The 22,764-nt window shown below is 34.6% G+C and overlaps 1 protein-coding gene across 3 annotated transcripts in view; it reads right to left on the bottom strand.

Moving 5' to 3' along the window:
• Window positions 1-22,764, bottom strand: part of LOC105257340 (nephrin) — a 243,633-nt gene that overhangs the window by 84,429 nt on the left and 136,440 nt on the right. For all 3 annotated transcript variants that reach the window (XM_011267899.2, XM_025409989.1, XM_011267898.2), the window contains exons 6-7: window positions 13,128-13,355; window positions 2,116-2,267 (exon numbers count right to left, since the gene is read on the bottom strand). In XM_011267899.2, coding sequence (XP_011266201.1) covers window positions 2,116-2,267; window positions 13,128-13,355 — 380 coding nt within the window. The remainder of the gene's footprint in view (window positions 1-2,115; window positions 2,268-13,127; window positions 13,356-22,764) is intronic.

The raw sequence follows: 22,764 nt of genomic DNA, 5'->3' as shown, positions 1-22,764 counted from the left end.
GGATCCGAGGGAGGTAAGGGGGGAGAAAGATGAACAGGACGAAATTTATATCGGGACGATGACGTGCGGTGCTTAATCTTTTTGGTAGCGTTTAGTATAAAAATCAAACGAGCTTTTTGTCATTGAATTCGTTACACGAGTCTCTGATCTCGCGAGCTCTCGGTTTCCAGCTGATCCATTCTTCAGCAAGAGTGGATAATGATTTTGCTTTTTGCAGACGACTGTGGAAAAGCATCGTTAGTGTCGATGTATTTTTTATATTACGAGACAAACAACGAGAAATAAATCCCGATAAACCGTCTCTTTTATCTTTTTTTTTATAGATCATGTGTCGTGGCATATACGTAAAATAAAATTTCGCGAATAAAATAATATATGCGAAAAGTAGAGGGAATATGGATGAAAGTTATTTCTATATAAAAATATAGATGTTTTCAAAAAAAAATTGGAGTTTGTGCTGTATCGAAATCACTCGTTTTTTCTGCTTGCAGTTATAAAGTAAAATTCATCCCCCGCGCTAGTCATATATTTTTGAAGTCATATATACTCTCTTTAGACTTCATCAAATGATACAGGAACGCCCGTATAACTTTTTTCCGCCGCACTTTTAGATACCTTAAAATAAATTCCCTCTTTGATCTGAGCTTCTCAATTAGCGGAAGAGCTTCCAAAGTAGACACTACATCCGAGGATCGAGATACAAAAAGTAAAGAGAGAAAATAAGAAACCTGGATGATGCGCGAACGAGATAAAGGAGAGATGGACAAAGGAAAAAGGAAATTGCGCGAAATAAAGGCGAATTTATTTCCACGGATTCCCATTTACGCCGCAGGTGAAAGGCTCCCAGCAGTATTTCGTGTATCGAGGCACTGTCATTTTTATTTTCGCCCCAGAGCTGGAGAGCGCAACGAGAATCGATTTGCTGAAAGCGGTTCTCCGTCAATTTCGCGACCAAGATCGCGCGGCGCGGCGCATCATCTTTCGCCGACGACATCATTTCCGCCAACGTTATCTCGCACTCGCTCTTTCCTATTATTCTTTCATTTAATCGCGGGATAGACGGATTTTTCGCGTGTCGTTTTGGCGAGCGCCGCGAATGAGCTCTCTCGTGTGATTGATATTATGAGAGAGGGGAATGTGAGTTATATCGAGAGACTTGCGCGATTTCCGATCCGCTCGTGCGCGATGGAAGATTTCAATTTCGAGACGAGACGATAAAATGAATCGCGACGCAAGTGAATCGATTGTGTGCGAAGGCGATACAAGAAGAGATTTAAAATAGAAAACAAGCGAAAATTAAGATTTTGATTGAAAGAGTATTACGAAGTAAAACAATAATAACCTGCAAGTAAATTAACAATACTCGGCAATAAGAGAATTTTTTAAAACGATAAGCTTCGCTTGTTCTTCCATCATGAAAACCGCTATGTATTTTTGTTTATTGATAAAATGATTCATATGTACATTAGATAAATAATAATAATAATGACATAAAACCTAAAATGAAATAAACATAATGACATAAAGTAAAATAAAATAATTACAAAAATCAATATTACATTTGTATTATTATTGTATAAATAAATAATATATTGTATAAATAATAATACACACGTAAAATGAAATAAAATAATAAAATAAAATAATAATAAAATAATAATAAAATAATTGAAAATAAATTAATAAATAAATTACAAACATCAGTCAAGATCCACATTATTTCATATAAACAGAATAATAATGTTCTTTCAACAAAGCTTTGAAATAATACTTTTAGAACTTGAGAACTTTAGAACTTGAGAACTTTAGAACTTTAGAACTTTAGAATATTAGATTAATTCATTTGTCTCACCGTTGCAAAAAAATATTTGTGCTTAAATAAAGTAGTTCATGTCATTAGAGAGAAAGAGTACCCCGGTTAGTCTACGTAATAAAGCAGAGTAAAGTTGTGTAATCGAGAGAGAAAGAAAAAGAAAAAGAGATCCCCGTATCTCTCGAAACAGTGGTTAAGTGGGGGGGAGGGATGCAATTAAGCGCGAACCGGCGGTTCGTTCGAGCGCGGTACGTTTTTGCCTCTCGCGCAACGCAAGGAAGAAGGTTCTTGGTGTTACTCACGTTTTTCTTGATCCCCTTCAGCTGCTTCGAGGACTTCCACCAGGTCAGGACCGCCGCTGGCTTTGAACCGGAGCTCTGACATTTCACGTCATACGTCTTCCCTGCCGATAGGATCTGATCCTTCCCCAAAATTTCCACCTTCATCGGTTTCACTGCAAGAAAAACCGATATAAACTTGATATCGCTAATATAAATATGAAAAAAAATAATAATTCGTCTCGATAAATGTGTCTGCGCTTTACATGTTGAATATTAATAATAAAAGAATGCGCGATTCAATTTGAATTAATAAAACGTTTCAACTCTTTATCGGAGAATTTACAGAGATATAGACGCAACAAACTTTGTAAGCAAAGTTAAGTTAAAATTCTTATTTCTTTCCGTTTTCGTGATTTTACTCATAATTCTGAATAAAACTTTATCATTTTAACAACATATTCTCCTTTCCTCTAGTTTATGCTGTTGAGAAAAAAATCGGAAAAAATCACTTATGAATAAGTTAGTTTAATATATAAAATACTTTATCGCTTATACAACAAGACATTTCAATGGCAATCACGTGCGGCTCGTAAGCATGATTTGCAGAATCGGGACGCATATACGCTCGGCTTTTTGGACCTCCACTTTACTTACTTAGGCCATTACTTCCGTCTCTTTTCGCGGATCCGGCGTTTTTGCAATATGCGGTGGAACATAACGAAGGACGATGCGAACCAGCGAAAATGACGAAGGTAAAAAAAACCGCAAAACGTGAAAAACGCGCAAAAGAAATGCCGGGTTAATTAGAATTCAGTCCGTTCGCGAATTTCATGCCGCAAGTTCCTCCTCTGTTCGGCATTCTTCGCGAAAGTTCCCGGCCAACGGGACGAAAGGAGGCGTAGATCGATGGCAACGGCCAGAAAGAGAGAGGAGGGCGATTAGATCGGGAAAAAATGGAATCGGGATGAAAGGGAAGAAGAACAGGGGGAAAGGAATCGGACTGAGAGAACAGTCCGTATAATTGGAGCTCGTCGTGAAAGCTGTCGAAAACAAAGGCGGCCCGGGAGAAGATTGCCGAGTGCGAAATTCTCGGCAAAGTTGAGATTTCATTTGCAAATCAAAATTCATGTCGTCAGGTGCGCGAACGGACGGGACGACGCGAAGAATTTGACGAGGCTTTTAGTAGGTATCTCTCTCTGCCTGTGAACGCGAACGAGAACCGTCTTCCTTTCATCGCTTTCACTCTACATATATCCCGCCTATCTCGGACCAACTTGTCAAGTTAACTGCGTTAAAATCTTCTGGTTCTCTAAAGAAGCATTTGCACAAGCATAAACCACCATCGTACTATTAATGTAAATTCACACGGAATAACTATACTCTTTTTAAATTTATAGGTAAAAATATGTTAAAAATTGTGCTTTTAACAGAAACTTTAAATCTTTAATACAGAGATAGTCGATGTTAAAGTCCTTAAAAATATCATTTTATTTTTATTAGTAAAAGATAATTTTTAATCTATTTTCTACATACACTGTATTTTTACTCTATATTTTTATTTACTAGTTTTTGAAATTTATTATAGAACATTGAAAAATTATATATGCAAATAATGATATCATTCGTTCATATTTTTTCGATTCTGTCCTTATGTTAACGATTACCGAAAAAAAATGTTAAAAATTATACCTTTAACAGAAACTTTAAATCTTTAATACAAAGATAGTCGATGCTAAAAGTCCTTAAAAATGTCATTTTATTTTTATTAGTAAAAATTAATTTTTAATCTATTTTCTAAATACATTTTCTTATTTTTCGTATTTTTATTTACTAGTTTTTGAAACTTATTATAAAACATTGAAAAATTATATATGCAAATAATAATATCATTCATTCATATTCTCTCAATTCATATGCTCTTGTTAACGATTACCGAACCTTACCAATTTTGAAAAACTCCAAAGAAAGGGAAATTAATATTATATGTGTTTCTATATATTAGCATGTCTTTATATAATTATATATATATGATTACAAAAATTCTACATTTTCTACGTTTTGTATTGTAAATATTGATTTTTATATCGACAGATAAATTTCTTCGAAAATCTAAATAAACTAGAGTAAAATAATTTTATTATTAATTCCATGCATTTACTGATTTATCTCTCCTCTTTCGTTCACGCGATTTTTGCGAGTTCCCTTTCATCAACTTGTATTCCTAATCAAATATCCTTTCAGAAATGGAAACACAAGCCCGAAGACTCATCGCCTCCTCGGGCGCTTAAATGAGCCGCTATTATTATTCGCGCGCATGGAGTGGTTTTAATCGAGTTACGAAGCAGTTCAATAAGGTGCACGTCGTTCACGCGACGTTCGCGCGTTTATCGTGTCGACTTTTGAAAGCAGAGTTCAAAGAGCTATGCCATTTTATCCGTTAGACGCTATGGGAATAACGCCTGAGTGCAGTGCTTAAGGCTTAAGAGGTTTGCGAGAGGCTGTGAAGATATTTTGTGAAATCTAAGATAAAAATTTTATGAAAAATTTCTAATAACAAGAATTTAATAGCTTTACTTTAATGTATAACATAATTAAATAAAATAAATATATGCGAGCAAAATAAATTTCTTTCTATAATTGAATGTATCATGATTGGTATAAATTTAGAAAACAGAAAAGTTTTCTCTTCAACTTCTTAAGCCTAGAGTAGAGATTGAAAAAAACAATGATCAGATTAAAAAATTTTCTTAAGTTAATTCTCTCCCTCTCTTCTATAAACTTTATACTTAAGTCTAAGGAAAAAGTTAGCTAAACTTTTAGTTACAATTTTATCCCAGCTTTCTCAGTGACTAAAGATCATTAAAGGAAATCGATTCATTCATCTGAAAATTAACTTTGAATTTGACTTCGACCAAAGTATCGTGAGGGATGAGACATTTTCTAACAAAACGGAGAGGGGGAATGAAAGTTTTTGTACTGAAAATCAAAATCTATTTAAGATCTGATCCGATAAAGAATTCAAAATGAGATTCATCAGTATCTCAAACTATGTGAATACAATTTGACATGTTAAAAAACATAACATGGATCGAGCTTTCATGAACAAGATTATTTAAAAAGTTTCAAGATAACAATTTCTATCTATCTACTTTTTTATATCTTTAATCAACATAAAATAGATTATTAATCTTTTAATCGACATAAAATAGATTCCCTATTTATGGCATTTGAAGTCGAATATACTCGAAAACTGTATTGATTTGAATTTTCAAAGGATTCTCGTAGATAGCATAAAGAGGTGAAGAAGAGAAAGTCAAATGGCGGAATCAGGATGGGCTGGAAGAAGCTGGCTGTTAAGTGGCTCGTTCGTAGGTAGGTTAAAGTCGGCTGTTTCGGAAACGATTGAACATTAAGGAGTCGTGCGTCGCAGATTCGTATGCGCTAGTCCCGCGAATCGCCGGTTTAAAGTGAAATTTCGCCGAGACTCGCGATACGCGATTCTAAGTGGTATTATTGCCATAATTTGGCAAAGCTGCAGTGAGCCCCGTATCGCTCGGTCTCGTTGGAATGAGGGGGTAATAGACGGGGTGGACCTTCGTTTCTCACGGATTTCGTATTCCGGTTCTTGCGAAAGCCTGTAAACGAGGCGACAATGTATACGATTCTCACAGTTCAGAAAATACAAGGAAATATACGAAACGTGCGGCGGAATAACATTTGCCAGGAGTCTCTGGATAAACTAATTAATTCCAAGGAGGCGAAGAATCCAACACCGCGGTAGAAACAAATCACCGACGAAGTATTAATCCTCTTATGCATCCGCGAGCGAGAAGATATATGTGTTTATTAGACAAATTTCGTGTATGCAAAATTTACGCATTCCACATTTTGCGCTCCATTGTAACTTTTCGGGCAATTTGTAATCAATCCTTACACGCATTAATCTTTTAACTTTTAAAAATTGAAATTTTTAGAAAATTAAAAAATATCTGAGAAAAATTTTATCATATTAAAAATTAATTTCCAAATTAATGACTTTATGAAATTTAAATATCTGAGAAAAGTTTTATTATATTTAGAAGAGTTAATTTCTAAATTAAAAACCCATATTAAAATCTTCATATATTTTTTCTCTTCAAGGGAAAATTATTAGTTCTCTCTGTGCGGGTTGAGTTATTAAGCGCAAGGAGTTTACATTTTTGAAGCTCACTTGTCTCTAGAGCAAGGAAAACTCTTCTTCTTTATCGTCTTGCCAACGAGAGAATTTTTGAGAGTTCTTATGCCGTTTACAATTTCGCAAATTCGCAAACGCCCTTATTTTGTGATCAAAATTCACCGCTTGCCTATTAGCTTCGTTATTACTTTATATCACAATTAAAATTGTCTCAATTGATTGATATTGTAAAACGGCATTGTTGAATTGGTACGGAACATTTCGTTTAATAAATTAGGATCTATATTTATTTATATTTTGTTTTTCAATGCATTCTATGATGCTACTCGTTCTTTTGTTCTAAAATTTATTTTTATTATCGCATATCACACAGTATTTTAAAGTATTTTAAGTATTTTAAGATAATGAAGAATAAGAATATAAGGTTGATATAGAAAAATCAAGAAGATATTTTTTTAATAAAATTAATTCTCACAAAAATTTTTCCTTTTTATAATTTCTGAATTCTTATCATTCTATAATTCGATAGCAGAATCGAAATTTAATTAAAGTTAATGAATTTTGTTAGAATCCTTAATTTTTTAGTATCTAATCTGATTTATTTATTAAAGAACCTCAGAATTCGGCATTTCGCTTACACTCTTGATATATTCCTTTAATTCCTTTAATAATTCATAATTCTGTCATAAAGAAGCTTTTCGATTTACAATTATCATCTATATTATTGCTTGCTCAAGGAAAGCAACGACAATGCGATCGACAGGATCGACCTTAATGAGGAATTTCTTTTGATGTCTAATATTCGTTAGGTCGTTACTACTGGCGAGCACTATAATCGCCTGGCTATCAAGGAGTGCTACTACTTTCGTTAATGCCCGTAACTATAAAAGACTAATGAGCTTCGCCCGCGCGCAAAGTTTACGCGAGCCGAAGCGGCTTCATTAATTTTCTTACTAATTAACCGGGAACGCCGATCGCAAGAGAGGAACGACGAAGGGGATTTTTGCCGAATGGAATTTCTGTGTCGGCGGAATGCCCGCCGACAAGAGAAAGCCGGAGACTCTTCTCGGCTTGTTACCTAACTTGATTATTCTTCTGAAACTCGCATAGACTACATTCTGTTCGGAATCAAACGCCTCGGTAGAATGAGTCATTAAAAGTTGAACAAGTTTCCGCGAGGCGATCGCCTCGTTTTTGTTCTCGCAATGCGCCGATTTGCAACCTCGTTCAGACAAAGTTGGCGCAGCGATTTAAATAAAATACAATCGCGATAAATGAAATCGCGCTGACGTTATACAAAATCTGCTGATGATACATATATATACACAGGATGTCCCAATTATCTTCCGTCATCTTTCAAAGACAGATTCCTGGAATCATCTGAAGATGATTTTTCCTCAACGAAAATGTCAAGGCATTAATAATTTTCGAATTATAAGTAATTGGAAATAAGGGGTTTTTCGTAAACTAAGCTTTGTAGAAATAAAATATTAACAAAACCACATTCTTTGATTAATTTTAAATAGAATTTACTTTAATTGAGGAAAAATCGTCTCCAAATGATCCCAGGAATCTGTCTTTGAAAAATGACGGAAGATAACTAGGACACCCTGTATATATATATATATATATATATATATATATATAATATTCTCTCATTAATGTTTTCTCTTTCTCCGCGTATTAACAGTGTATAAATAAAGGTTTAGCAATATTTAACAACCTTTTTAATTATGATAATTTAATATGTTTATTGCATTTAATATTAAAATTTATTATTTATCTTTCAAATTCATTTATGCTTTGCATTTATTGCGTAAAGAGACGCAAATTATTAATGTATTAACTATATATTTGCACGAATGGCATTATAATAAATTGTTTAATTTTCGCTAAATGGATTTTTTATTTATTAACATCACAGCGCGTTTCGATTTTCAGTCTCGTACATTATCCCGATCGATTTCACGATGGTTGGCGAATCAGAGACGACACTAAGACATTCTGCCACGAGATTTCTGCAGGGAAATATATCATAAGATAAACGATGAGCGACGACATGATAGAAGAGAGCGCATTGCGCCCTCTTAAAAATAATAAAAATTCATAACGGTATGCCACTTCAAGATATTATATGGAAAAATATACAATATTTTCCTTCAACGCGGCTAGTTCTGCTAAGAACTCAATATTCTCCGCTCTTTCGTGTCCCGTCTCTTGCTCGAAAGTAACGTGGAACTGCATAAATCGAATCCATAATCGATAACGTCTCATAAATATGTGAAATGGTGTTAACTTGGCATTAAATAACTGACAGCGAGAAATTTATAATTAATATTCGTAAGAAAAAAAATATATATGTATGGGTCATTCCACGTCAAATCAGCCACCCCCGTCCCCGCCCAAAATTGGAAAAAAATAAAAAAAATTAAATTTTGTTTTTCTGACTTCAGATTTGGATTCAGCGGATCAAATTACATTAAAAATGACTTTTGTACTTCATCTGTAAAAAAGTAATAAAGATTTGAACACGAAAATAGGTACCATTTTTTATTTAACTGACAAAACCAAGGTCATTATTTGACATTTTTCAAAATCGCCAGACAGCATAAAAAACTAGATGTTTCAAGCTAAATTTTGATACCTTAGAAATTAAATTTACTTCAATACAATTTTGGACGGGGGATGGCTGATTTGACGTGGAATGACCCATATATATATATATATTTTTTTTTTTTATCAATTAAGTAGTTCATATAATTTGATTATCCCTTATATTATAAATTACTCATCAAAGTATCTGTCGAGACGGAATGGCAATATTATTACATGTCTTATACAATTCTCATTTCTAAAAATAAATTTCCCTTCGTTACGAATCCTGCATACTATATGAGCGCTATACGTATCGCGTTCCCCTCCAATTTCGTCATTTCCATTACACGGAGCGTCTATCGGATAACGATTAACGACGACGAATTCATGCATCGAAGGTTTTACCTCGGCGAGGGCATGAAAAATTAATGGAGCACACATAGCGCCTGGTTTCGAGTGTTCGGCAATCCATTCCCCGACATTGGAGTATATGTTGACCTCGTTGTCGACCGCGGAAATCGTTTTCGCAAGTCGATCAACTCCCGAAGACCCTTCAATGACTCGTTAAGCTCTCGTGCGATCGTACGATTGCGACGAAATATCGGTCCGACGTGATTATGCAGACAGCGAATTCTCGCGCGCATCTCCAATTAACGTGGAATCGAGAAGCGACAAGTTGCAGAATGAATTTCGATGCAATGTACGATACTTGAGCGAGGAAAAACGAAGCAATCGTACTTCAATATTGACCCGAGCTACGCCAGACGAAATCCGTTTTCGAAGCGTGATGTTGATATTTGTTCGTTTGCTTATAACTCGATCTTATTACGACGAGTTAATGATTTTTCAACATTGAAGACGACAAGTAACATTATGTATATTTTCCGTTTGAATATTTGAGATTTTTTTGCGCTTTCTTGATATTCGAGAAGTATTATAATGGCCACTGCCAATGAATTTTAAGATACCGAAAAGATGTTCGGTCAAATGATATTTGAAAAAAGTTGTTATCATTTTCAATTGTTCTGCATCGTGTAATTATTTATCAGTTATAATTAAAAATCAATTATTCAGAATCAACTGAAAAAATTAATCCTTGTATTTTACTTCAAATAATTATTTTAATTTTAATAATTAATTTTAATTATAGAATGCTTTAATTAAAATAATTGTCCAACCTAATTGTCACACAATTTTAATATTAGAACAAGATGTTATCAATGACATACATTAATATTTATTTGGATAACATTAATTTAAAACAAAAATAAATAAATAAATAAAACGAGAGAATGTCTCAAAATTTTTTTACTTTTAACTGTACTGAGAAAAAAATCGAGTTGCATTAATTAGAAATCTAGATTCAATCAGTATGTCTGTTGGAAAATGGACAAATCAGAATTCCTTTAGGAATTAGATGAGTATGATTAATTTCTTCCTGTTTATCAAATTTTCTTGATAATATCAAATTAAAAAAAAATAGATCATTGTGTCCAGTTAATATAACAAGAAATTTTGTAGATCCAATTAGAAAATACTAACCAAATCCTTATTGTAAAATCTAAATCTCTTAAAATCTAAATCTAAATTAAAATCTAAATCTCTTAAATATTCTAGTTATAAAAAATCGAGTCTTATGATAACTAGACATTTTGTTTAACTAAAATGGCTTCTATCAGATACGTCTTGTTGCACAATCAATCGATTTTTCTCGTGGAAGATGTGTGAAAGTATCTCGTTTAAGGTAATCGAACGTCGCGTTCTAAATTCACGATCGATACGTCCCTTTCGTTTGCGCTCTCAAGCTTTTTAACATGACGCGCAAGTAGCCTGAACGGCAATCTACGGCAACCGGACTCCTGCTTGCATCTTCCGGCTCGAGGCAGCTTCCCGCGATTTAATTTAAACTTGTTTGTCTGGCACAAGTTTCTTGTCAGATGAATCTCGAGCGTGCCGATGAGCCGCCACGCCGCTTATACAATTATGAATATTAATTTTCCATCCCGGCCATCGAGGAGGAAGACATGAAAGAAGAGAGACGTTCGAGATTTAAAAATATCTAGAGAGATATAGAGCAGCTGTTCTCTATTCGCGAGAAATGAAATACATAATATAGAGCGGAAAATGAATTGTGCTCTTTGACAATTATCGCGTCATAAATTATTCGCAATATTATTATATCACAATTATAATCCATTATACGTTACTTGTAACAAATAGATTCTCATTATATAAATAAGGTTAATACGCGTCAATTAGGTTGGAATTTAATTTATCAGCATATTGAATGATTTTGTAATTAAATTTTAATTTGAAAGAGAGGGAGAAAGAGAGAGAATTTTGGCACAAGAGGGGCTGTTAAAATATTGCATTAATTAAAATTGTAGATGGCTTCTGGGACACTGGATAGATGCGAAAGATCATATTTCAAATTTTTTTCGCATACGCACATGCGCGCGCGCATGGCAAGCAATAAGTAATTCAACCAGCTTGGCGGTTTTCAATTTTTGGACGAGTATGATATCACGTATGAATGGCTGCAATCTGTTTGCGTTTGAGCGGCGTCCGTTTCCAGTCGTCAAATCCAACAGAACGATCAATCGCGCCGATCAATTAAAATGGTCGCCAGTTGTTCTTTGACGAACCATGGATGGCCACAATTAGCCGATGAAAAAATTGAAGGGTTTTTTTTTCATTTCGTGCGTCGCTCAGTTTTTTGAAATCCATTTTTGCAAAACACGCTAGAATTCCGGGGAAATCTGATAAGCCAGGTTATCAGATACTCTCATACGAGCTCGTTGCATTGTCGAATGCTCAAATATTTTTCCAATAATTGCGCCAGATCATTATCTTGTTTCATAATTTTTTTAATTTTCGATGTTACCAAAGCAACCTTAGTAATATCCATTATCAAAAAATATGAGGAAACGCAAAATATATTAATCGATCACCCATAAAAATAAGTAATCAACATTGCTGATACATCCTTAGCGCAAAAGAGCTCTGATTCTCGATGTAAAAAAACGCATAAATGCACACATAAAGCTCAAAGTAGGCAAATTGCTCGCTGAGAGCAATTTATACCAACTTATACTTGTAATTACGACGATATGTTATAATTTTGCGAGCGACGAACCTTCATTATGACATATTATTCTTCCAAAGAATTACAAACGAATTATTCATCGTTACGGATTCACTTTGCCGAGGGAAATCGCTCGAACCGCAATTTTCCCCGTGTCGCCATCGTTGTTTCCGGATTACGGGGACGGAAAGTATACGTATATTTCCTTTCTACCTCTGTTTTTCATGGAGATTAATCGAACGTTGCCGCGTTCGCGGCATGTTGCCTGCGCCATGCGTCCGTCGCATTTCGAAGCGATTCCGGAAGTGACGTTATTAATGACATCGTGGGGTTGATTGCTTTTCGACGAAACCCCGGTCCCTCTTTCTCCTGGAGCTTCTCTCCTCCCTCTCTCCCACTGCCACCCCATTGTAATCGGTGAAAAATGTTTCAATTTCGTCTCGTCCAAAGTCCGCTTTCATTTACGGGCGGGTCGGAAAAAAAAAACGAGAGATCCGGGGGCCAGACAAATCGGATCTCGAACCGGTTAAATATTCGCTATATTCTTTTTGTCGCAAAAAAATATTGATACCAATATATGGAACGAGCAGGAAAGGACGAGCAGGAGGATGAGTAAGAGAGAAGAAAGGGAAGGAGGAGAGAAGCAGGAATCGATCGAAGTATCGCGCCGATATTGACGGGCTTTTTGCATATTCATAACGCGGCTATCTTGTTCCGCGGGTATTCGGGAAATTTGAAACATTCCCGGGGAAAATCCCCGCTATTTTTTTTCTCGTACTTGCGTAATAGCCGAACGTGCGAGCGAGTAATTCGAACAGTCGTTATTTTACGGACGAATAAAGACCTCTCTGACGTGCGGGAACCGCAATTCCCCTTTGTACCGTCTAAACCGCATTGGAATGAAACTTCAATACACATTACAATGGTAATTCAAGTATTTTCGTGGACTTGAAAAGTGAAGAAAACTGCACGGATGATGGCCCAAAGGGATTAATATTCGTCTTAATTAATTTGATATTCCTTTTCGCTGGCGCTTTCGCTTACGTTTTCTCGTTCTCGCAAATGCAGAAGATTCTGTCGCCTGAGTAGGCTCGCCTTTGTTGAGAAAGAATTCATTTCCGCGAAATTAAGTCAACGTAGTCGCGCGCAATTAACGTTAATTGGAATGAGTGTACTCACTGTTAAGCTCTATGACGATGGTGGTGGTGGGTGGCGGCGCTAATTGAGTGTTATTCGCTCGACAGGACAGTTTGGCGTGATGATGTCGCCTTGTGAGAGCCTTCAAAGTCACGTTGCTGATGGTTACGACGTTGATCTCTCCGTTAGGACCTTGCGTCTCTCGAATTTCAGTGGATGCATGAATGTTCTGCGATTCCAGATACCAAGAGACCTGCGGTCTTGGTTTTCCTGCGCATATGAAGCAAAACTATAGTTAGAAAAGTATAATAAAAAAAGGCGAGATGCTGTATTAAAAAGCGCAAAGCTTTTAATATTCAAGATTTAATTAAATTTCTAAAAAATAAATATAAAATTATAATAAACCTAATACATAAAATGAATGGCATAGAAACTTTAAGATGTCGTAAAGGATTATAATATTTAATAGTGTAATATATTATAATCCTTTGTGTGTAAAAAAATAGATTGAAATTTTACTAAATAAAATTTCTTTAATCGCGATATATTTAAACAAAAAAATATTTTATTCTCGAAAAAAATCTGAAAAAAATGCATATGTATATTTAATATATAATTTTATTTTTATATAATTATATAATTATACACATACAATTTGCATATTTTTTAAAAATAGATTAAAATATGATTTCATGTATATATTAAAATATATTTCATACACCCTACTATATCCATTCCAAATGATTTAATCGCGTATACTTGAGAAAACGTTTCGAAATTGTTCACTTTTATCACAAATATTAAAGACACAAAATATTATCTCGTTCAATAAGCGAAAGTCGATTGAAGAAGCCTATAAATCTATTTGTGAAGCTCCTCGAATTTCTATCAAATGTCAATTAACACGTTCGACAAGCCTGACAAGACTGTAACATCGGACCTGAGGCTGAAAAGGATCGGAAAGCGGGACCTATCGGAGTTGGCAGGATGACGACGCCTGCCAATTATTCATTACTTCTCCGCCAATGAGCCAGTTGACAGCGAGGGTAATTCGAGTGGCACGTCCCGAGGGCTGCGTCGTGGATGTCGCTGTCAATCACGAAGGTGGACGGGCCTCATTCGGCCGAAACAACGGCACGACAGGCAAAGGCAGGCACTCCACGTCTCCCTCAAGAGACCGCTACCTATCCTATCTACCTGTGGCTCACCGCTGCCGACTGTTACGGCTAATTATGACAAAAGGAGATGCGAAAGGGCGCACTTCCGGGATAAAGGCGCGCTCGTGGCTCACGTACCGAAGGCATCGCAACACGTCACTCTAATGGGCGTTATTTACGCGCTAATTTACTGCTGATTAATTAGCAAGGTACACTCTTGTCGTCCGGGGATGTAAGGAAGCTGGTAAACTATCGGACGGAAACTATAGAGGATTGTCCGTCGCGAGAGAGTAGTTGCGAATGGCGACTGTAAACCGGAGGAGCAACAATAAACTAGCTTCCACAATTCAGCGATCCTGATTATATATTCGATGTAAGTTTCGTTCTCTCCTGCTTATTCGAAATAGATCCCCTCTGAATTTGCGCTCTAATCTAACTATCATGTACGTACAATAATTAGATATTATCCTCTAACAATTTTTGTAACGAAAAATTTATTACTTTTTAAAACAACACTTTTTTCTTCTAGCATTGTGTATTATATTCCAGTAAAATATAATTTCTTGAAATTTTACACTATTAGTTTCAGATGTTATTTTTACAGATATAGCTTGAAAAAGAGAGAGAAAGAGAATTTGATTGAGCGTGAAGCTGTAAAACTGAAAATCTTTGTCTAAATGACGTTTTTATCTTGCTTTCAAAGGCATGCAACGGACAGTATTATTACATAAACAACGATGTGTACTATCGACGCTGCACGATATTAACGGATATCCGTTCCCTAATCAACAGTTATTCTAGATGAACCATCTGTCTATCTAGTTCGCAGACAGCTGTCTATGTTCTAGTTGTCTACACGGATATCTATCCAATCAAAGATACGTCTGTACATTGCGTGTACATCTTGTCGAAAGCCGTGATCGTTGACATTGATAGTTAACTAGAACGGTAATAGTAATTAGATGCAGCTTATTTGCTCGCTTAGAGCTCTACATTAATAATCCGCAGACATGTATTTGCATGATATAGTCAGCGCCAGGTGTACAATAGTACCTTAACCCTCTCGTACCTCTGGAACATATATGTCCCACCTACGAAAAAAATCATAACTTTTAAATAAATAATCCTATCGACTTTTACCTCGGCTTGTTTTAAAGAAGAGGGTCCAAGCTACGTGTAACAAAATTGCGCACTTTGAAATGTAGTGTTTACAATAAAATATAATTATTTAAACTTTACAAAAAATCAAACTTTTAGAGAATGAAGATTAACTGTATATTAATCGAAAAATCGTAGAACTTATGCGCTAATTATAAACTTAAAGTTTTATTTAAATGTGATTACAACTTTATTATGATAAATATTATAATATTTTATATGTGTCAAAGTAGCACGACGCATACGATGGGAAATCCAAATCTCGCGGTAGATGCGCGACTTGTAAAAAAAAATGTATAACAACGCTACCAATCGAACATGTGTGTGCATATTCAGGAAAAAACATAATATAAATTTAAAAAAATGAAATTTATAGATCTAAGCTCATATTTTAAATATATTGATATTTAAGCCTTTCATAGTCGCCATTTTTACGAATTATATCTATAAATAAACGTAAAATATTGAAAATTAAAAGCTTATTTAGTTTTCAAAGCTAAATAGAGATGACATTTTATAAAATTTCTATATCTAATTTCGAACAAGGTATATTTCGATAAAAATTTCACTTGAATTTTGGGTGTCAAATTGTCGTAAGAATGAAAAATGTTTAAAAAATGAATTCATGAACGAAAATTTGACGCTTACAAAATGAAGATGTTTACATATAAAACTTATTATTTACGTCATAGTCCGAACTCGCATTTCTGCGTGACGCAAAATGCTGATGGAGCTTAGCGTGCATTTACCTGCAACGTTACAACAACTGCAAATGTTTGTTCTCATACTGTTCTTAATGCGCGACTGACATGGATTTACGTATTTTACGAGACAAGCTTTACTGAAGCATAAAATAATTTATTATAAATGCAGATTATATGAGTAAACATAACTGCCGGAAGTACGAAAAGAAACAAACGGATAATCCTACACGCGCGTTATAGCGTAGAGACGCGTATTATCTACAATCGCGTTAATTTCTCGAGCACAATGCGCTGAAATCGCATTAATTTCCCGGACTACACATTCATTAAACAATAACCAGGAAATGAACAAGAGTTTCCCTCTCCTCCCCCACCTCCTGGCCTCTTCGTCGCGAAATCGAAGTTATCCTGCGCGTTCAGGAAACGCGTGCTAGATGACCCGAGGGAAGCTTCTAATTAATGCACACAATAATGCTCAAAGTAACATATATGCATTTTAGATATCGATTAAAAGAGATATAGCAATATCGGCTAATGTATTTCTCAATAAGTATACAGCAAAAATAAGTGTCAAATTAAAACTTATATACTTAAATTAACGCGTTCATTATTTCGTGTATACGCAACAATTTATAATCTTCTTAGAAGAATTTAATAATTTTTAATTTTAACAATATTATAGTCTTATTATTATATTTAATATTATTATTATATTATAGTCTTATTATATTTAATATTGTAATTGTCACCTCAAGAATATATAATTATTTAATTCTACTTTAAGAAAATTATAATCTTTGATTTAAAAATGTTATTTTCTATCTAATATTGTTTCTTTCCCGTTCAAGAATTAAATCTTAAATCATAAGAATATATTTTTCTTGCTTGAACTATATAAAATGGCGTTGTTCAAGTAAACAATTATTCGCAGTAAGCAATTATATTTTTTTTAATTAACGCAATATAATCTCATTTCAAGATTTCCATGTTAAAATTAAATATATATTTTCAAAACAAGTACGTCCTTTTTTTCCGTGTATGAAAAAAGTTGTACGTCGTTCCCATAAATTCATAATTTTTCGCATTGAGTTTTCACCTTATTTGATTTTTCTGCGTGTGACATTTCTCGCGTTATAAATATTGTATAAATTTATTACTTATTTATATGGCTACACGTTATACATTATTAAAATTCATCGAGACTTCATACGCAGAGATGCATGAAAATCATCCGCGTCCAGATAGAATTTTTATTCTCAAGTCTGGAAGCGTATCACTCGACAAATTTGATTTGCGGGGGAATTGTGTTGATATTCAGAAATACCGTGTCTCAGGCGATTGCGACTTCCTTCTTCCTGTCGCGACAACGACATTTCCGCGCGATAACCAAGCTCCGTCTCAAAAAGGGAGCGATAATAAGCGTTCATTAAGCTCTATACTATAATTAATTCCGCTATGTTTCCATTGTTCCCCGCGGGATAATGCTCGCGTCGTCCCATGGGGTATGAATATATTCCGCCGGTGGTATCTCAGAGGGCTTTTCCCCATTCGTTTCCTCTTTTTAGAGCGCGCCTCGTAATATATAAAATGTACGCGATGTACACAGCGTGACTATAAATTCTCTTTCGAGAAGAAATACATCGAAATACTTATAACAGGGTTTTCTGAATTATGCGAAACTGAAAATTCGAAAGCTGCTCGCGGATGAAATTTTGCGCGCATAGAAACTTTAGTTTCTCCTGGCATTTCTCAAGTAATTGTTACTTAAACAGAATTTCAATTTAAATAATCTCGCCGCAATGTGACGTAATATTAAGAGCAAATTTAAGACCGCGCTTTATATACGACTGCTCTAGGTTGTACTTACGCGTGTCGAATAATAAAGCGGCACGGTTATTATTACGGTTATTATGACTTCTGTTATGCCGAATTGCCCACGGACGCGAGCTCCCTGAAAAGCTCGCGTATTAAAAGTCGCTGCCAACTAAACTCATTAGCGTATCGTACTTACTCTTGTACTTTTACCGCAATATTTTTATGATGTTACGCGATTTTAAACACATCATGTTATAACAGTTAAACACAGTTTCTCTGCTTTCGTTAATAAACGATATACGGTACATTTGCATTCATACTTTTACAATACGAGTTTTCCTTCTCATCACTTTGCCTTCAGCTCAAAAAAGCGAATCTCACGCGATATCATAAGTAATCACGAGGAAACAAACAATCATACACGTCAATCTGGATCGCAAAATCCTTACGTCGCAAACGGTTATTATAATAAAGTTAATGGAATTTTCTTCCTCGATAAACGATATAATCCTATGTAATAAAGCATCAATTTAATAAAACGCTAGCGAAGTTGTAGCGATTATTAAATCGTGCCGCTGTGAGCATCGATTAAACTTTTAATCGATAACCACAAATTCAATCGAAGCCCAATTCGCATACGGAAAGTAATAAAATCCTCTCGCCAAACTCCTTGTATATGCTCGATATTTAGATTTTTTATTAACGATTTATTTATTTTCGTCATATTTTTTATTACTATTTTATTGATTATTGATTTATTTCTTAATATAAAAAGCGCCCATATTTTCCGAGAGATACATTTGATAAGAATGCGCGAAGTGTATAGGTATCTTCGGAAGGAAATATATGGAAGGAGGGAATAAAAACGCTCTTTTTGTTTCGCGCTGCGAAACAAAAAGAGCGAAGAACGCGAATGGGGGTGGCAGTGGACGCGGTTATGGCTGCCAGTCGTGTTAAAACAAACATTTCGCCCCTGACCAACGCGCTGTGACGCTGTAAAATTGCATTCGATGCACAACGCCGACATCGACAATGCAGCAGCAGCGGCAGCAGCAGCGGCGGACAGGGGTTGATAGGGGATGAGGTGGTGGTGGAAATACACGGTGTATTGTGCGGTAACAATACGCGACAGAATGAGCGGTCGCCCCCCGCTTTTCGAAGAATATATCCACAGCCGAAACGCGCAGTCAGTTTTAAACGTTTTGCGAGGTCGCCGGCTCGCGTTTATGCGACGTATGCAAGCGCTCGAAATACGAGTAGAAGCGGGTCAATTATTTTCAACAGCCGCGCCGAATTGACGAGAATCACGGACGAGTACAAGAGGGACGTGATTGGAGAAGGGAAACTCGAAACTCGAAAGTATGCGGGACTTGGCGATATGCGGCGGATTTTCTGCAGCGCCAACGAAAGAATCGGTCTTTCGCTCGAGAACGGTCTTTTTTTATCCCCTACAGCGCTTTTATTTATTTAAAACAATTGCGATTGATTGTCCCGCAAATGTTGCCCCGCAATTGTTTCCGCAAATTGAATTCTAGAAAAATCGTTATTGTAAGATTTGCAAATCAAAGTTTCTCTCCATGTTTGCGGAAAAATTTTATGCACGTAATATTTAAAATTTATGCATGTAATATTTAAGAAATCAAATACCTTTTCAATTTAACGAATATTTGTATTCTAACAGGCAGCTAAATAGAAAGTAATATAATATAAAAAATAATATAATATATTTTTATTATAATAAAATAAATTTTTATTATCGTAACATGTTCGCTATTCAAATTAAAAAAATAACATTAAAAGAGAAATAGAATAAAATCATAATGTGTAATGTAATGAATACGTGAAATGATGAAAAAAATAAGATCGCTTAAAATCGTTAAATGTACGGAATAATTGATATTCCCAAGTAATTGTACATCATTAGATCTTTTTGACAAATTAAATATGAAGTTAGAGAAAATATAAGTTTATGCTAGTCAAATATGAAGTTTCTTTCTTTCTTATAAAGCGTTTGTAGAATGCAAATCTACAAGCATCATCGCGCAGGAGTTTCCTTTCCCAGTATACTCTCCAAAGTTCTGTTGATATTAGGAATTATAGCCAATGCGTTATGGAGTTTGAATTTCTGCAAGATATACTGCGCGAATTTCCCAGTCCCAACCATTTCCAACCTCAAAGCGGAACGAAAGAAGCATTACTGCTAAGAATCGCAAATATGAAAGCACGAATCTCTAACGGAGCTCGAGTTACTGCAAACTTTGCCACTCAAAAGACGCGCGTAAAATAGAAAATATTAATAGTTAATTTATTTCAAGTTTCTCGTGTTTCAAGAGGAGAGTAACTTCATGAATGAAATAATAAAATTATTTCGCTTTAACATGTGCAATGGAAATAAACATTTTTAAAAAGATCGTTAAACTCGATATTAATACGGATATTATTTTTCTTCATTTTTATATTCTCTTCATTTTTGTTATATATTCATATAATATTAAATAATATCAAATATAATATAAAAGGATAATATTAAATAATATCAAATATAATATAAAAGGATAATATTAAATTATCTTCAAAATTACATTGCAAAACTTTATAATTTTATATTGTTTTTCTGTAATAATAATTCAGAATAAAATTTTAGAAAGATAGAGAGCGAGAGAGAAAGAATTTGAATCAATATATTATAAATATAACTTTGGAAATAATATTTCCTCTCTTAAATAAGGATTCTTGCAACAGGAATATCTTTTACACAGTCCGCAAGAATGTCGCAGAACTAACGACACTGCAAAGTCGACGAGGTCAGCTCGTACGGGATGGCATGTACGTATCTTGCAGGATTTCATGTCACAATAAAATAAATTAAAACCCATCGCTGCTGCTGTCCTCTCGTAAACCAAGAATATTCCATGATACAGATTGTTTCAAAAGACTTAAAGTGCGTTTAAAAAAAATAAAGCAACATTTATCTTTGATTTTTTAATTATTAATTTAAAACAGCATTAGATTTTTAATTATAAAAAAATTTAATCTATATTTAATTAAAATTATTAAAATAATAGAATAATTTATTTTCTAAGATTTGGATCATTTTATTACATATTAACAAAAATATATAACAAATATATAACAAAAATATATAACAAAAATGAAGAAAAAAGACCGTCGATTTTGCCTTTTAATTATTTAATTTTAATATAAAATATAGCTTAAAATTTTTAATTATAAAAGAGCTGTAAATATATCTAATTAAAATTATTAATATAAAATATAGCTTTAAATTTTTAATTATAAAAAAGCTCTAAATATATCTAATTAAAATTATTAAATAATAATAAAATATTAAATAATAATAAGGTAATTTATTTTTTGAATTAGAAATTCCTTTTTTCCCTCTCTCTCTCTCTCTCTCTCCCTCTCTCTTTCTAACAACTTTTCAATAAAAAATACAATCACACATTGTTAATCCAAAAAGATTCAACTGTATTTAATACCAACGCGACATGTCTATCCAATATCTACATTCAGGACAAAACCAGCGACGAGAATAGCTTTTAACGTCCATCGACACGTGTCGAGCGATACATTTCATTTGTTTCTTTAAATTCTTGGCGAAAAATGACATGTACCATATTGTACACGCTTTTGAAACGCCGTGTACGAAGCGGACGGAAAGTTTCGCTTTGCATATGCACAACCCACAGCGTACGGTAAACAGAGGGAAAAGCGTCACATCGGGTTTTATTCCGCATTGCCGTTCTACCGAGCTGTCCGCCGCGTTTTGTGTCCGACTCGCTTCCCGCGTTCGTTCAGCATCCAACTGCTCGCTCGCGATCTCCGCAGCCTCTCTCCGCGTGTTGCTTGTCGTAAAGTGCCACGTTCGAAGTGTCGGAAGTGCATTGTGCGAAACGGACGTGTCAGTCCGTTCCGGTCTAGTCATCGACGGCACGAGAAAATCAGAAAGAGAGAGAAAAATGTGCACTTTAAAAGTATCACTCTTATTGATTATATGAAATGCAACCATATGTTAGATACGGACTGTATAAGTAACCATACGTTAGATACGGACTGTATAAGTAACTGCGTATGTAACTGTTTTGCTTCCCGCGATGTTGAAATTGAAGAGATGTTTACGATACCAAAGTAAAACAATTATGTTTTCATACCGTTGTGCAAACGTAACGCGGATACCTTACAGCTCTATACCTCTCTGGTCTTTATACCTTGTCTCTCGGGTCCATTTCTTTTTGCGAACGGTAACAAGGGACAATCTCCCTTTTTATAATAGTTCCATGTTCACGTCTGAGGGGGACATTAAGGAAGACGGAAGACAATTTACGTCAGTATAGGACAGCAAACAGATCTCGACACACCAACTTCTTTCCCGTATTAAGGATGTTTTGTATGTACAATCCCAGCAAAAAGTAGCTGAAAATCAATATTGACGAATATATCCACTTTTGATGTATTTTGAGTAATTATATGGAATATTATAATTTGATCTTAGCTACAGTGCAAAGATGTATTTTTTAATATTATATTTAGAGTCTTTTATTATTTTTACGCTCTAACGACTTGCGCCACGGTCTCTTAGCCTTTTTAACTTATTTTGTATTTTTAATATTTATTGCGATTTTACTGAAATATTCCGAATTTTGTTAATCAAAATGATTAACTTTTGCCAGAGAATTTCACCTTGTGACAGATACATGACTAACTTCATTAAATTATAGTTAATATCTTTTTAAGCTTTTTAGTACCAGTTAGTACTTGTATAATATTATTTGACCAAATATTTCCTCTATATCTAAACTTTTGCAAATTTTAAACAAATTCTGAATA

The sequence above is a fragment of the Camponotus floridanus genome, unplaced genomic scaffold, assembly GCF_003227725.1.
Source record: "Camponotus floridanus strain SB8 unplaced genomic scaffold, Cflo_v7.5 scaffold3, whole genome shotgun sequence".
Lineage (NCBI taxonomy): Eukaryota > Metazoa > Arthropoda > Insecta > Hymenoptera > Formicidae > Camponotus > Camponotus floridanus.
Note: the sequence above shows the minus strand (reverse complement) of the source record. Positions and strands in the feature narration are given on the sequence as shown.